Source organism: Podarcis gaigeae (assembly GCF_964106915.1).
Source record: "Podarcis gaigeae genome assembly, chromosome: 7".
Taxonomy (NCBI): domain Eukaryota; kingdom Metazoa; phylum Chordata; class Lepidosauria; order Squamata; family Lacertidae; genus Podarcis; species Podarcis gaigeae.
This window is the reverse complement of record NC_139683.1, coordinates 14,592,595-14,608,738: the sequence shown is the minus strand read 5'-3', so window position 1 is coordinate 14,608,738 and position 16,144 is coordinate 14,592,595. Positions and strand designations below refer to the sequence as shown.

The following is a 16,144-nucleotide window of genomic DNA, read 5'->3' as shown; positions in this document are numbered from 1 at the left end:
AGACACAAAAGTGAATGGGGCATGAACCAGCAGCATGGAAAATAGCTTGCTATGTTAGAATTCCTGCTCCATGATTGCAGTCATGGGATTGTTGTCTATCACATGACGGTATATGTTTTGACTCCACAGAGTGGGAAATTACAGAGACATGATGTTTGTGTTACTGTGTTCCATGAAGTGGGACTATTCTCCTTTGTTCTTTTTCTATTTGCTGTCTGATGCTAGAGAGAGAAAGGGAGCCATATTGCAGTGCTCCGTGTGTGTTTATATGTAAATAAAGTAGATTAGCCAAAATGCTGAGTTGCTGAGGTCCATCGTGCAAAGCTGTGCAAACTCTGCGGATCCCTAAGTGTGCCGGTGGCGGTTGGCATTGGTCGCTGTGATGTTCGGGCTGAAGAAAGCTTATGAAGCTCCCGAACAATCGACCAGGAGGGAGAGAACATGCCATTCGGGCATATGTCTCTGCCAGAGTCCTACTCGAGTGTAGGCTGAACTCCTGACATGCCATTCATCAATCACCTTGCCAAAAACAAGTTCATAACCTTCCCCCTGCTGGCCAAGCCGTTTTCATGTAACATGGAAGAGGGCAACCATCCCAGGCTCAGACAGATGGAATCAGCTTTAGGAGTGGAATTCTTCTCTGGCCAGAACAATCCTCTAGGCACTTACATACAAATCATCTTGATAACCAGGAAAAACAAAAAAGACAAAAATGCATCCAAGAGTCTCCGTGCAGGCACAATGCGCTATGTGTGACAGTCCAAGTGCGGCAACTGGACTCTGAGCTTCTGAAACCACTTCCTTTCAAATTCCACGGGAGTCACAGTCATCATGGATGCCAAGGTTGAAGCACCTAAGCATTTCACCTCTCCCTGAGCATCCTCCTTCAGCTTTTCTGGGACAAGGTCCTCTCCCATGACCTGCAGGGAAGGGGGGGAAAGGCAGGGTACACTAGCATGTAAGAAGAACCTGCAAGATCAGGCCAATGGTCCATCTAGTCCAGCATCTTGTCCTCACAGTGGACAACTAGGTGTCCGCCGGAAACCTGCAAGCAGGACCTGAACACAAGAGCGCCCTCCCCTCCTGTAGTTTCCAGCAACTGGTATTCAGAAGGAAATGTGGTCCTCAGGCTGAATAGGGTTCCCTGGTCCTGAAATATCTTCAGTGGCTCCCAGTACATTTCCGAGCACAATTCAAAGTGTTGGTGTTGACCTCTAAAGCCCTAAATGGCCTCAGTCCTGTATACCTGAAGGAGTGTCTCTACCCCCATCATCCAGCCCGGACACTGAGATCCAGCTCCAAGGGCCTTCTGGCAGTTCCCTTGCTGTGAGAAGTGAGGTTACAGGGAACCAGGCAGAGGGCCTTTTCGGTAGTGGCACCTGCCCTGTGGAACGCCCTCCCAGTAGATGTCAAAGAGAACAACAAGTACCAGACTTTTAGAAGACATCTGAAGGCAGCCCTGTTTAGGGAAGTTTTTAATGTCTGATGCTGTATTGTTTTTAATATTCAGTTGGGAGCCGCCCAGAGTGGCTGGGGAAACCCAGCCAGACGGGCATGGTATAAATAATAATAAATAGTAATAGTAATAATAATAATAATAATAATAATAATAATAATAATTATTATTATTATTATTATTATTATTATTATTATTATTATTCTATATATTCAGCATGGCTTCTGACATTTTCTGGCAGGGGTGGGGAACCTGTGGCCCTCCAGATCTTGTTAGATCTTGAACTCCTATCCGTTCCAGCTACCATGGCAGGGGTTATAGAAGCTGCCATTTAGCCATAGCTGGAGGGCTACAAGTTCCCTAACCTGGCAAAGAACTTCCACTCACCTCAGTCATCAAAAACAAGACGTCGCCTTTCACGCCAAAGGATGCGATTTTGTCTTCAATTTCCTGCTGAGCCTTCAAGTTACGCTCTAAGGCAAAGGAAGACTGATTCGATTGCATGAGCTGCAGCAAGAGCCTGGAGGAAAAGGAAAACTAAAGCTGAGTGTACACAGCGGAGTCGTAAGAGTTTTGACAGCCAAAATGAATACATGGCAACGTTGTTGAATTTAAAGATTTCACAGGATGAGTTCCCAGTATGGGAAGTGTGAGTGTTTTGCAGCTGAGCTATTTCTTTACAAATGTCCAAGTTGAAAAGAGTGTTAAAGAAAAGGTTCAAACCCAAAGTTTAACACAATATCAAAACCATAAAAGAAACCTTGGTGAAAACAGGTTATTTATTGGGACAGTGTTACTTTTGCAGGTGTTGTTAAAGTTGAAAAACAACGAAGCACGGGGCGGAGCGAAGGAGAAATTTCTGGAACAACAGTGGGGTCTCAGCTCCGCCCAAGGCATGACGGATAACAGCGACAACCGGAGGAAAGAAAGACAAAACATCTTACTAGGACAGGAAGAAACACCACGGACAGAATAACTGCCACACATAGGAAGAACAAGGGTATAGTTTGAGTTCCTCACTTGTAGCTTTATAAATCATTTAATGTGTCAGCACAAATAGAAGTTATTAACATTGCAGTTGTTCTTTAAGGGATTATTATTATGACTGGAATGTAATGGAAAATAATGAGATTTTGGAACGCAGAAATTAAATCATCAAACCATCAAATCTAGCATGCGAGGGCCCACTTTATCTAAATTATATAATTCAGTATTTGAACGATTGGTATTAATAACTGGTTTTGTTACAATGGGGCTATTATTGGATTGTAATTGAAAACTAATAAAATTATCATTATTTAAAAAAAGAAACCTTGGTTCAAGAGAGCCACCGATCCAGTACAGTGGTACCTCGGGTTAAGAACTTAATTCATTCTGAATATCCGTTCTTAACCCGAGGTACCACTTTAGCTAATGGGGCCTCCCGCTGCCACCGCGCGATTTCTGTTCTCATCCTGAAGCAAAGTTCTTAACCCGAGGTACTATTTCTGGGTTAGCGAAGTCTGTAACCTGAAGCGTCTGTAACCCGAGGTACCACTGTATCTGAAACTGTGGTTTGAAGCTGTTTACAAGCTATAAATGAGCACAGATAGATGAGAACAGATGTTAGACTAGCAAAAATTGTTGTGGACCAATAACTTATCCGCAACACTGCTGCAGTGTGAAAACTCCAGGGAAAGCAGTACAACTAACAACATGAGTGGTGTCATTAGCTAGACATGGAACAACCATAACCAGATTCTGACATTTCTTGGGCGACTTTACAACAGACATGGGAGACTCAGGGGAGCGTTGGAGTTTGTTTGTTTTTAAACACTTGCCCTCCATGCCATTCTCCTGGTCTAAATTGCCTCCTGTATGCTTCTTCCCAGCAAGGAAAATACAGTGGTACCTCTGGTTACATACTCTTCAGGTTACAGACTTCGCTAATCCATAAATAGTGCTTCAGGTTAAGAACTTTGCTTCACGATGAGAACAGAAATCGTGCTCCGGCGGTGCAGCGGCAGCAGGAGGCCCCATTAGCTAAAGTAGTGCTTCAGGTTAAGAACAGTTTCAGGTTAAATATGGACCTCCGGAACGAATTAAGTACTTAACCTGAGGTACCACTGTACTAACTTCAGAGCAAGGAGCTATTTCCCATCACTTCACCGACCAAAACAGAGCAGTTTTAATTGGAAAAAAGGGGGGGGGGAGATCTAATCATAGATTTCCCGGGTCATGTCTCTTTCACCCCTAAGATAGCAATACGGATGATTTCTCCTGTGAACAATGTAGAAACCTGGACCAAAATTTATCAGCCAGGGTCATAAGTATCCCAGTATCATAAGGTGCTCTTGCTAATACTACACGATTTTGAGCCAGCTGCGGCTTTGCTTTCCCCCCACTAATCACGTAAACCTTGTGTCTGTCGCAGAAGAAGTCAAGAGATGGCTTCACTCAACACCAACATTTTTTTTTTTTAAAGTAGGTGACCTTTAGAAACCTTTCAGCTGATTGCAGTGCCCCCCTAGGTTTCAAGTGTAGCTTGTTTCTATGGTGTGCGATTTCCAGTGTGTATTTTAATAAGTTTCAGTTTCTAGTCTGACGTGTTTTCCTTTTATTGTGAGCCACCCTGAGCAATGTTCTGTTGGGAAGGTGGGATATAAATATTATTAATAAATATATGTCAAGAGGAGAACTGTATGTATTCTGCTAGAATGGGAAACAAAAGATGAGGAGGTCAAATCAGTCATGATCAAATGGGCACAAGATATAGGACATAATATATAATTTGAGGACTGGGAAGAACTGTGGAAGGTACGTCTGAAATTTACCGAATGTTCTTTTTTGAAAGAAAATTACATGAAAATGATGTACAGATGGTGTACTACACCAGTACAAACAGCAAAAATGTACAAAACCGGGTGAAACATATGTTGGAAATGTAAAGAAAAAGAAGGTACTTTTTATCAAATGTGATGGGAATGTAGAGAAGTTTAAAAAAAAAATGGGAAGTGATACATAACGAACTGGAAAAAATGTTTAAAATGACTTTTGTAAAAAAATACCAGAAGGATTTCTATTAGGGGTTGTAGGACAAGACCTGCCAAGAAAAACAAAGAACTTATTTATAACATGCAGAGAATAATATGTGCAAAGAAACCAGAGAGGGGAGCTGAGGGAAGTCCTGGGTGGGGCGGAAAAAATAATGTAATTGATTATTTGGATTGATAATTTGCTATGTTGAAATTGTCTAACTTTTAAAGAGTACTGTATGGAATATTTTGTACACACACAGTGATAATTTTATAGACACGTGTTGCACATTACCTTGCTCTGATGAAAGAAGCACATGCATATATCCAAAGATCTTTAGACCCTGCTTGTCCCGTCTTCGTCGCATGCAATGCCCCTGTCTTTCCCAAGGCACCAAAATGCCCCTTTTCTGTTTGGCGTTCCTCACAAGATCCAAAGCTGTTGTTTGTCCAGGGAGAACACTGCAAAGAGGAACCCTTCCTTGAGCTGTCTTTTTTGCAGCACTGGGATCTGGATTCCTCTGCCGAAGCTTTGAGACCGTTGCCTGCAGTCAAGCCATCGGGGTGCAAGAGATCTGCCTCCGACAGAGACAACGGAACTGGAAACTGCAAAAGTTTTGCATAAGCTTCAGCAAGCAGCTTCCAGTTCCCTGGGTGAAAGGGGTGCAACAAAATCAGGGGCTGTAAGCACCCAATTATTTCCTCGACACGCTCCAGAGTCTGGTAAATGGCAAGCTGCAGCCCTAGTACTGTTGTTATGTGGTCAGTGTTTGTTGCTCCTAGTCTCTAGCAAGAAAGAAAAGAAATTTGAGGATTAAAAGGATGCAGTATTGACTTTTTTTATTAGAATCTGGAAAGTGGGGGACAACACACATTTTCTTGAATAAAGAAGCACGCACGCAGACTGCTTAAAAATAATATCCAAATTTAACAGGGCAAGAAGAAGCAATAGAGCTAACACCATGGCCATGATAGCACATAACGAAAAGCCAAAATTACTGCCTGAACAAGCTATTAGCTCACAGTGCCTCCCATTTCGCTGGCTGCCTGGCAGAAGCATGGAAACAAACCAGGAAGTGGAGACCTTAGGGTTAGGTCCAAACCCAGCAAAGGCAAGATTTTGGCTTTTCTTTGCCTGGACAAACCATACCTGCGAACCAGCCTCAAACAATGTTTTTTTGTTGGCTTACTAATTGTGATCAGTTAGGGAGAAATGAACCACAACCCAAGCTTTAGGCACTGATGCTAAGCTATCCCTTTTCAGGCTTATTTACCCATCTGCGCCAGGGGAGAGCAAAGTGGGATTGATCAAGGTAGAGACACCAGCACACAGCATACTGTTACATACAGATGTGGCCTTAAAGGGTAAAGGGACCCCTGACCATTAGGTCCAGTCATGGCCGACTCTGGGGTTGCAGCGCTCATCTCGCTTTATTGGCCGAGGGTGCCAGCATATGGCCAGCATGACTGTGGGAAAATGGTTGCTTGAGCAAAGTTCTTATTATTGCAGGGTGCTTTCATAGCTAAAAGCATCCTTGGAGCATGATCAACGCGTGGACGGCTCATGCTGTCCTAATGATTGGCCCACGTAAGCATAGCCTGATCATCTGCGTAGTCTAGTGCGATGGTCCTTATCTGCTGGCTTAGAAAAAGTTGCTTTTCTGGTATTTTGTATCTTTCTGACTTTACACAATAAAGGCTGTGCTGCAGCAGCTCTGAGGCAGCCAGATTTCTTCAACCCATCTCTGTGTGAGACTGATTCTTACTGATGGCGAGCGGGTTCTCGTTACATGACTAAGCCACTTCTGGCAAACCAGAGCAACGCACGGAAACACCGTTTTCCTGCCCGCCGGGGTGGTACCTATTTATCTACTTGCACTTGACGTGCTTTTGAACTGCTAGGTTGGCAGGAGCTGGGACTGAGCAATGGGAGCTCACCCCGTCGCAAGGATTCGAACCGCCAACCTTCTGATCGGCAAGTCCTAGGCTCTGTGGTTTAACCCCAGCGCCATCCGCGTCCCGATGTGGCCTTAGAAACCAGCTAAACCAGCTTAAAACTGTTCCAGAGGACAGATGCTATGCCCCATGTGTTAGGCACATGGAGCATGTGGTTTCCTCTACATGCCCGCAAACATATACGGCATAGCACCAGTGGAAACACTTCTGGAGAAACAATGGGTGGGAAATAATGGCATTCTTCTGCAAACTAAGTGACAGTCATGAAACTCAGTAAAGGACCTTGGGCTAAGAGCTGGCAGGATCAGGCCAGCGGCCCACCCAGTCCAGTATCCTGCTCTCACAGTGGTCAAGCAGATGCCGGTGGGAAACCAGGAATCAGGATTCGAGCCCAAGAGCACTCATCATCATCATCATCATCACTTTTAATCTGTATACCGTCTTTCTATCTTACAATACCCAAGGCGGTTTACAAGCTAAAGAAACAAAGAATGTACACCTTATAACAATCTAATGCAAGACAAAAATGTGATAAGACGAGATGTCAGCGACTGGGCTCAATAACTGGTTCTGCCCCGACTGGACTAGGCGACTGGAGAACTTTCAGAGACCTTCCAATGCTGGAAATCTGGTCCCAGTGCACTGGACCCACAACTGTGCATTGTGAGCACCAGACTCAGCAGAGTATAAATAATGCGGAAGCTAGCTGTGAAGCATAACTCCTTTTATTTCTAATAGCTACTACAAACTAACAAACTACTAGCTAGCATGAGTGTTACAGCCCATTCAACAATCATTAGAATAATATAGAATAATATTCAATATAAGCATTTAAAAATTGAGCAGAAATCTACTCTTAACAATTACAATAAATAATTTCTAAACGACAATCAATAAAACAACGGCAAGCCACGGTGCATAAAATATTACAATACAAATTGAGAAGCAGAGACTGGAGGGTGGGGCAAGGCAGACTGAAGAAGGCCTTGCCTGATGAAATCTCTCCCCTCACTCCCCCCCTGTGGTTTTCAGCAACATTGCTGCCTCCAAATGTGGATGCAAGAGCACAGTCATCATGGCTAATAGCCACTGATAGCTTTTACCTCCATGAATGTGTCCAATCCTCTTTTAAAGCCACCCAGGTTAGTGGCCATAACTGTTAGAATCCCTGCTCCATGACTGCAGTCATGGGATTGTTGTCTTTCACATGACGGTGTATGTTTTGACTCCACAGAGTGGGAAGTGACAAAAACAGGATGTTTGTGTTACTGTGTTCCGTGAAGTGGGACTATTGTCCTTTGTTCTTTTTCTCTTTGCTGTCTGATGCTAGAGAGAGAGGGAGCCATGTTGCAGTGCTGTGTGTGTGTTTATATGTAAATAGATTAGCCAAAATGCTGAGTTGTTGGGGTCTGTTACACATGATGCGCAAACTCTGCGGATCCCTAAGTGTGCCGGTGTCAGTTGGCATTGGTTGCTGTGATGTTCGGGCTGAAGAAAGCTTTTGAAGCTCCCGAACGATCGACCAGGAGGGAGGGAACATGCCAGTCGGGCATGTGTCTCTGCTAGGGTCCTACTCGAGTGTAGGCTGAACTCCTGACAACTGCCTCTTGTGGGAGTGAGTTCCAGACTTTAATTATTCCCTGCATGAAGAAGTACAGTGGTGCCTCGCAAGACGAAAAGAATCTGTTCCGTGATTCTCTTCGTCTAGCGGTTTTTTCGTCTTGCGAAGCAAGCCCATTGACAGCTTAGCGGATTAGCGCTATTAGCGGTCTAGCGGCTTTTAGCGATCAGCTGTTAAGCGGCTTATCAGCGGATCAGCTGTTAAGCGGCTTAGCAGCTTAGGAAAAGGGGGGGAGCGAAAAAACCCCGCGGGAACTCGCAAGATTTTTCCGTCTTGCGAAGCAACCCCATAGAGAAATTCGCTTAGCGAAGCGCCTCCAAAACGGAAAACCCTTTCGTCTAGCGGGTTTTCTGTCTTGCGAGGCGTTCGTCTTGCGGGGCACCACTGTACTATCTTCAGTTTGCCCTGCACCTTCCAATATTCAGCTTCATTGGGCATCCACAAGTTGTGGTGTTATGAGGGAGAGGGAGAAAAGCTGTTCTCTATCCACTTTTCTCCATGCTATGCATAAACGTCTATCGTGTCACTTCTTCCTCACCTTTTCTCTAGACTAAAAAGTTCCAAAAAAGTCGCTCCTTTTTGAGGTGAGATGACTTGCACTGTACACAGTACAGTAGTAATTCGGGTTACAGACACTTCAGGTTACAGACGCTTCAGGTTACAGACGCTTCAGGTTACAGAATCCGCTAACCCAGAAATAGTACCACGGGTTAAGAACTTTGCTTCAGGATAAGAACAGAAATCGCACGGCAGCAGTGGGAGGCCCCATTAGCTAAAGTGGTACCTCAGGTTAAGAACAGTTTCAGGTTAAGAACGGACCTCCAGAACGAATTAAGTTCTTAACCTGAGGTACCACTGTATTCCAAATGCAGTCACACCACAGATTTGTACAATGGCATTACGATATCAATAATCATATTTCCAGTTCCTTTGCTAATGATTCCCCAACAAGGATTCTGCCTTTTTCACACACTGGGCCGATGTCTTCATTGAACTGGCACTCCCCTAATGAGTGTATGCCATAAATCTGAAGCAGATTACTACCCCCAAAGAATACCGGGAAGTGTAGTTTACCCCTCAGAGAGCTACAACCTCCAAGCTACACTTCCCACAATTCTTTCAGGGAAGTCATGAGCTTTAAATATATTGTGTGTAGCCTCAGTCTCCCTCGCAGCCTAACCTACCTCACAGGGTCACTGTGATGATGAAAGCAGGGAGAGGGATAACAAGGTAGACCGCCTTAAGCTCCTCGGAGGAAAGATGGAATAGAATATATAATAATTTATTATTTATACCCCGCCTACCTGGCTGGGTTTCCCCAGCCACTCTGGGCAGCTTCCAACAAAATATTAAAATACAATAGTCTATTAAACATTAAAAGCTTCCCTAAACAGGGCTGCCTTCAGATGTCTTCTAAATGTCAGGTAGTTGTTTATCTCTTTGACATCTGATGGGAGGGCGTTCCACAGGGCGGGCGCCACTACCAAGAAGGCCCTCTGCCTTGTTCCCTGTAGCTTTGCTTCTCGCAGCGAAGGCCCTCAACGCTGGACCTCAGTGTCCAGACAGAATGATGGGGGTGGAGACGCTCCTTCAGGTATACTGGACCGAGGCCGTTTAGGGCTTTTAAGGTCAACACCAACACTTTGAATTGTGCTTGGAAACATACTGGGAGCCAGTGTAGGTCTTTCAAGACTGGTGTTATGTGCAACAACAACAACAAAAAGAGGGGGGAAATGGGGAAACCACCAACCAACGTTTCTGCGATCTCCAAGGCTTCCTTGTGTCTCCCCAGGTGAGCAAAGCAACGAGCCTGGCTCTCTTGCACATCTCTCCGCATGGCAGTGTTGCTGGGAGGCAGCAGCGCGAGGCAGCCGGAATATTCGCACAGAGCCTTCTGAAACGAGATTTTGCAAATACCGAGCTTGAACTTAGTGCAGCTCAGGAAGACTGAGTGGCCTGAGATCTGCGCGCAATCATTAGGCATAAAGCAAGATCAAGGCCCAAGTTCTAGGGTAAGAAATAATATTAATGCTGAAAAGCGGGGTGGGGAACCTTTTCCATTCAGCCTGAGAGCCACATTCAATTCTAGGTAACCTTCTGGGGGCCACATGGCAGTGGTGGGTGTGGCCAGACGCACACCACTTTCCTGTCTTCCATCAAGGCAAACAAGGGGCATTGTCACAGTTCAAGGAAGTGTTCCAGCCAGGTAAGATCGCTTGGGGGGAGGGAGACATTTTTAAAGGGTCATTAAGACTTGAGGGTTATGGGACCCGGGTGGCGCTGTGGGTTAAACCACAGAGCCTAGGACTTGCCAATCAGAAGGTTTGCAGTTCGAATCCCCGTGACGGGGTGAGCTCCCGTTGCTCGGTCCCTGCTCCTGCCAACCTAGCAGTTCGAAAGCACGTCAAAGTGCAAGTAGATAAATAGGTACTGCTCCGGTGGGAAGGTAAACGGTGTTTCCATGCGCTGCACTGGTTCACTAGAAGCGGCTTAGTCATGCTGGCCACATGACCCGGAAGCTGTATGCCGGCTCCCTTGGCCAATAAAGCGAGATGAGCACCGCAACCCCAGAGTCGGCCACGACTGGACCTAATGGTCAGGGGTCCCTTTACCCTTTAAGACTTGAGGGTTAAACAGAAAAGTGTGGAGTGTGGCATTTGGCTTCTGAGGTTTATTGTTTAAAGTGTGCAGTACTATACACCCTTATGTAGGTGCAAGTCCCATTGATGTGCACAGGATGTTGCTGTAACCCCAGGCTAGCACCCAGCTGGCATTCTGCCATCTCCTTGTCACCTTAAAGTTAAAGGTAAAGGTACCCCTGCCCGTACGGGTCAGTCGTGTCCGACTCTAGGGTTGTGCGCTCATCTCGCTCAAGAGGCCGGGAGCTGGCGCTGTCCGGAGACACATCCGGGTCACGTGGCCAGCATGACTAAGCGGCATCTGGTGAGCCAGCACCAGCGCCACACACGGAAACACCGTTTACCTTCCTGCTATAAAGCGGTATCTATTTATCTACTTGCACTTAGGGGTGCTTTCGAACTGCTAGGTGGGCAGGAGCTGGGACCAAACGACGGGAGCTCACCCCGCCGCGGGGATTTGAACCGCCGACCTTGCGATCAGCAAGTCCTAGGCACTGAGGTTTTACCCACAGCGACACCCGCGTCCCTCCCTGTCACCTTACCCTTTACCAAATTCCTGGGACCAATTGCAACAACACCAAAATATGAAAAGGAAAGTGGGCAAGATGCAAAATTTAAACGTACAATTAAAAAAAAATCAAAGATAAACAGTGAGGGGAACCCTCTGATTTGAGTCAGTATTTATTTTATTTATTCGTTCAAAAAATACCCCGAGGACAAACGATATAAGCATGCTCTCATGTGCAAGATTTTATAATGTGCCTGAAAGATACACAATTCAAATAATAGTATCCAGAATACCTTAAATTCTCGCTGCTTGTATGCCAAATCTCCTCTGAATTTTTTAATGTTGACACATTCGGCATCATCATCCCAGTGTGTTTCCTCACAAAACCACTGCAGGGAGGAAAAGGGGAGTAAAATCAGTTGTGTTGCTTGGGTTACCAATCGATTCCATAAATATAAATTGACTCTTGCATGCTGGATACACCCATCCATCAGAGTGACAAAGCAGGCTCTTAGTTATGAAAACTCATGCCAAAAGAATAAACTGTCTACTTTCAAAGTGGGGATTGGGAGACTGTGGCGTTCCAGATGTTGGACTTCATTCCCATCAGCTCCAGCCAGCAATAATCTGGTGAGCCACAGGTTCCACCATTCCTGCTGCAAAGTTTTACAAGCCTCTGATTTCATACACATACACACCCTGCAAAAGGCATACAAGGCTCTTTAAACAATTAAAGGTAAAGGTAAAGGGACCCCTGACCATTAGGTCCAGTCATGACCGACTCTGGGGTTGCGGCGCTCATCTTGCTTTATTGGCCGAAGGAGCTGGTGTACAGCTTCTGGATCATGTGGCCAGCATGACTAAGCCGCTTCAGAGCAGCACACAGAAACACCCTTTACCTTTCCGCTGGAGTGGTACCTATTTATCTAATTGCACTTTGATGTGCTTTCGAACTGCTAGGTTGGCAGGAGCAGGGACCGGGCAACGGGAGCTCACCCCGTCACGGGGATTCGAACCGCCAACCTTCTGATTGGCAAGTCCTAAGCTCTGTGGTTTAACCCACAGCGCCACCTGCGTCCCTTTAAACAATTAGGAGCTGTTTGAATGACTGCCTTGGAAGGTGGTAGACTCTCCTTCATTGGAGTTTTTTACACAGACTCTTTGGACTAGATGACTCTTGGGGGTCCCTTTACAATGCTATGCTACTGAGTTCCCTTCTGCTTCATACATCAGCCTTCCCCAACCTGGTTCTCTCCAGATTGGGTTGCCACCTGTCCTGTAAAATGCAGGATTGTCCCGTATTTCAATGTAAAATGCTACGTTTTGTATTGATAAGAGTTTTGTCCTATATTTCAGGTCTTCTTTTTCTCTCTCATTCTCTCTCTCGCTTTTCCTGCCCTCACCCAAAAAAAGTTTGGGATTCTCTCCACACACATATGTTTGAAAGGATGCGTGAAAGATCAAGCTCTGGGTAGCCACAGGCAGGTTTACAAATTTGTGTGTGCGTGTGACAAATTCCAGAGGGGCCATCCTGTTAAAGGTAAAGGAACCCTGACCATTAGGTCCAGTCGTGGCCAACTCTGGGGTTGCGGCGCTCATCTCGCTTTACTGGCCAAGGGTCATGTGGCCAGCATGACTAAGCCGCTTTTGGTGATCCAGAGCAGCGCATGGAAACGCCATTTACCTTCCCACCAGAGTGGTACCTATTTATCTACTTGCACTTTGACGTGCTTTCAAACTGCTAGGTTGGCAGGAGCAGGGACTGAGCAACGGGAGCTCACCCCACTGCGGGGATTCAAACTGCCGACCTTCTGATCGACAAGCCCTAGGCTCTGCGGTTTAACCCACAACGCCACCCGCGTCCCTGTTAGGGCATCCTGTTAGGTAGGCAATAAATTGTAATGGATTGCTTTGAAGTCCCTGTGTTTTTAATATTTTGTTGGGAGCCGCCCAGAATGGCTGGGTGGCATATTAATATTAATAGCAATAATAATAATAATAATAATAATAATAATAATAATAATAATAATAATAATAGCAATAATAAACAAACACCAAATTGGGGGGGGGAATCATCCCCCAACCGCCTTGCCCCACGTCTTGCCAGAACAAAGGCAGCTGTCATCCAGATGATTTGGATGACAATTCCAACCAGCTTCAGTCTGCTGGGAGTTTAAGTCCAAAGCATCTAGGGGGGCCCAGGTCAGGGAAGGCAGAAGCATGGACAGAACCTGCCCTGGGAGCTCTGATGTTGGACCAACACCCTTTTAAAGCCCATTTATAGCTTCCCCCAATGAATCCTGGGAAATGTATCTCTGTGGGGGGAGGGGTTAAAAACTACATTTCCCAGGACTCTATGGGGCCTCCTCCCATCCCACCCCCAGCCTTCTGTCTCTCTCCCTCACCTCGGGCTCACAGCACCGGGGGCTGTAGCCGAGGGAAGGAGAGGCGGAGCCGCGTCCCTTCCCCTCCCGGCAGCGCCCCTCGAAGACCGACTCCTCGAAGTCGAAAGGCAGCGCCATGCCGCCTTGGGAAGAGAGGCGAGCGAGCGCGCCGGAAGCTCACTCTCCTAGAGAGGGTCTCGTTTCCGGATCACAGAGGACGGCGCTGCGCCGCAAGCTAGACAGGCCCGAGTCACGGGGCGGGCTTACGGAGACAACTCATAGACTTGCAAATGAATTAGAGGCGTACGCAAGGTGCGAGCTTCCGGGTCGGCTTGGGAAGGCATTCCTCGTCGAACGTGACGCTTGGAACGCGGCGCCGGCAAACGGAGGCGGGGCTTGCGCAGCACCGATTGCACAGCATCTGTGCCCCCCTCACGGCACTTACACCCAACTCTCTTTTTGGTGTTTCAGCAGTTGAAACGTCAAGTGCGGATGGAGGAAGCCGGCTTGCATGCAAAACCAAACTCTGGATTTAGTCCTCGCTGACATCTGGAGGGTGTTTTGCATCTCCTCCTCAGCTCTCTTGGGGTAGCCTCGACTTTCCTTGATATGGCCGGGCTGTTGTGAACTGTGGTCCACCCTAATCTGGAATATAGGAAGAAGAGCATTAGGGTAGCATTGTTTACCAGTGGCCCATTTAGTCCGGCATCCTGTTCACAGCCGCTGACCAGATGCTTGTACTGTAGGAAGCATGCTTCAAGCAGCGCATAAGTGCCAAACCACTCTGCTGTGGGTTTTTTTATGATGTTTCTTACACTGCCCTGACATTTTATGACACTAGGGTACAGAAATAGTTTTACAACTTATATATATTTAATTGAAATATTAAAATCGAAATACTTTATCGTCACTTGTACAACTTGTATACAGTGAGATTACATGAGCTCCCCCCACTCTTAAGTCTTAATTCCCCTCGTTTACTGACGCACACCCACCTAACCCGAAAGTCAGTTGCCCTCTTGTTATCTTTTCCTTCAGCAGCCTAACAGCCCACAGATAGAAGCTGTTCATTACCCTGTGGGTACAACTAATCATGCTTCTATATCTTCTGCCTGAGGGCAGGAGATCAAGAAAGTGCTGGCCAGGGTGTGAATCATCCCTGAGAATTTTCCTCACCCTCCTGAGGCAATGTTTTTTCCACTATTTCATCCAGTGGATCATCCATAATATCTTGTGCTGTATTCACCACCCTCTGTAGGCACTTCCTATAAGTTGATGTCAAACCAGTGTACCACACCATGGTGCAGTATGAAATGACACTTTCTATTGTGGACCGGTAGAAGGAGATCATCAGATGTTGACTGACATCGTTCTTCCGCAATACTCTGAGGAGATTATATATTAGCTGCAGTTATCATCATACCTGAGTGTTGGGCAAGCTGATGGGTGGGGGTCATTCAGTGAAGCTGAAAATGGGAAGATTCAGGACACACAAGCCAGACTATGGAACTCACTGCCCCAGGAAGCAGTGATGGCCACCAGCGCAGATGACTTTAAGAGAGGATTCAATAAATTTCTGGAGGAGAGGGCTGTCAATGGTGGCTATGCTCTGCCTGCGTAGCACTGCCTCTAAATACCAGTTGCTAGAAAACCACAGGTGACAGCAGCCATGAAATTAAAAGACGCCTGCTTCTTGGGAGAAAAGCAATGACAAACCTAGACAGCATCTTAAAAAGTAGTGACATCACCTTGCCAACAAAGGTCCGTATAGTTAAAGCTATGGTTTTCCCAGTATGTATGGAAGTGAGAGCTGGACCATAAAGAAGACTGATCCCCGAAGAATGGATGCTTTTGAAGGAGGAGACTCTTGAGAGTCCCATGGACTCTCAAGGTGCTGGAGGAGACTCTTGAGAGTCCCATGGACTGCAAGAAGATCAAACCTCTCCATTCTGAAGGTAATCAGCCCTGGGTGCTTATTCAACATATTTATCAATGACTTGGAGGATGGACTCAAGGGCATCCTGATCAAATTTGCAGATGACACCAAACTAGGAGGGGGCTAACACCCCAGAGGACAGGATCACACTTCAAAACGACCTTGACAGATTAGAGAACTGGGCCAAAACAACAATTAGAGAACTGGGCCAAAACAAACAAGATGAATTTTAACAGGGAGAAATGTAAAGTATTGCACTTGGGCAAAAAAAATGAGAGGCACAAATACAAGATGGGTTGGGTGACACCTGGCTTGAGAGCAGTACATGTGAAAAGGATCTAGGAGTCTTGGTTGACCACAAACTTGACATGAGCCAACAGTGTGACGCGGCAGCTAAAAAAGCCAATGCAATTCTGGGCTGCATCAATAGGAGTATAGCATCTAGATCAAGGGAAGTAATAGTGCCACTGTATTCTGCTCTGGTCAGACCTCACCTGGAGTACTGTGTCCAGTTCTGGGCTCCACAGTTCAAGAAGGACACTGACAAACTGGAACGTGTCCAGAGGAGGGCAACCAAAATGGTCAATGGCCTGGAAACGATGCCTTATGAGGAACGGCTAAGGGAGCTGG

At 46.2% G+C, this 16,144-nt stretch overlaps 1 protein-coding gene across 1 annotated transcript; it reads right to left on the bottom strand.

Moving 5' to 3' along the window:
* Positions 1 to 328: 328 nt before the first annotated feature.
* LOC310849209 (uncharacterized protein C8orf76) lies at positions 329 to 13,760 on the bottom strand. The gene is made up of 6 exons (XM_083749312.1): positions 13,600 to 13,760; positions 11,488 to 11,583; positions 9,798 to 9,941; positions 4,766 to 5,256; positions 1,844 to 1,976; positions 329 to 920 (listed from the first exon to the last, which is right to left on the bottom strand). Exons 1-6 carry the CDS (start codon positions 13,714 to 13,716, stop codon positions 747 to 749), a joined length of 1,155 nt encoding a protein of 384 aa, XP_083605438.1. The 5' UTR covers positions 13,717 to 13,760; the 3' UTR covers positions 329 to 746.
* Positions 13,761 to 16,144: the final 2,384 nt, after the last annotated feature.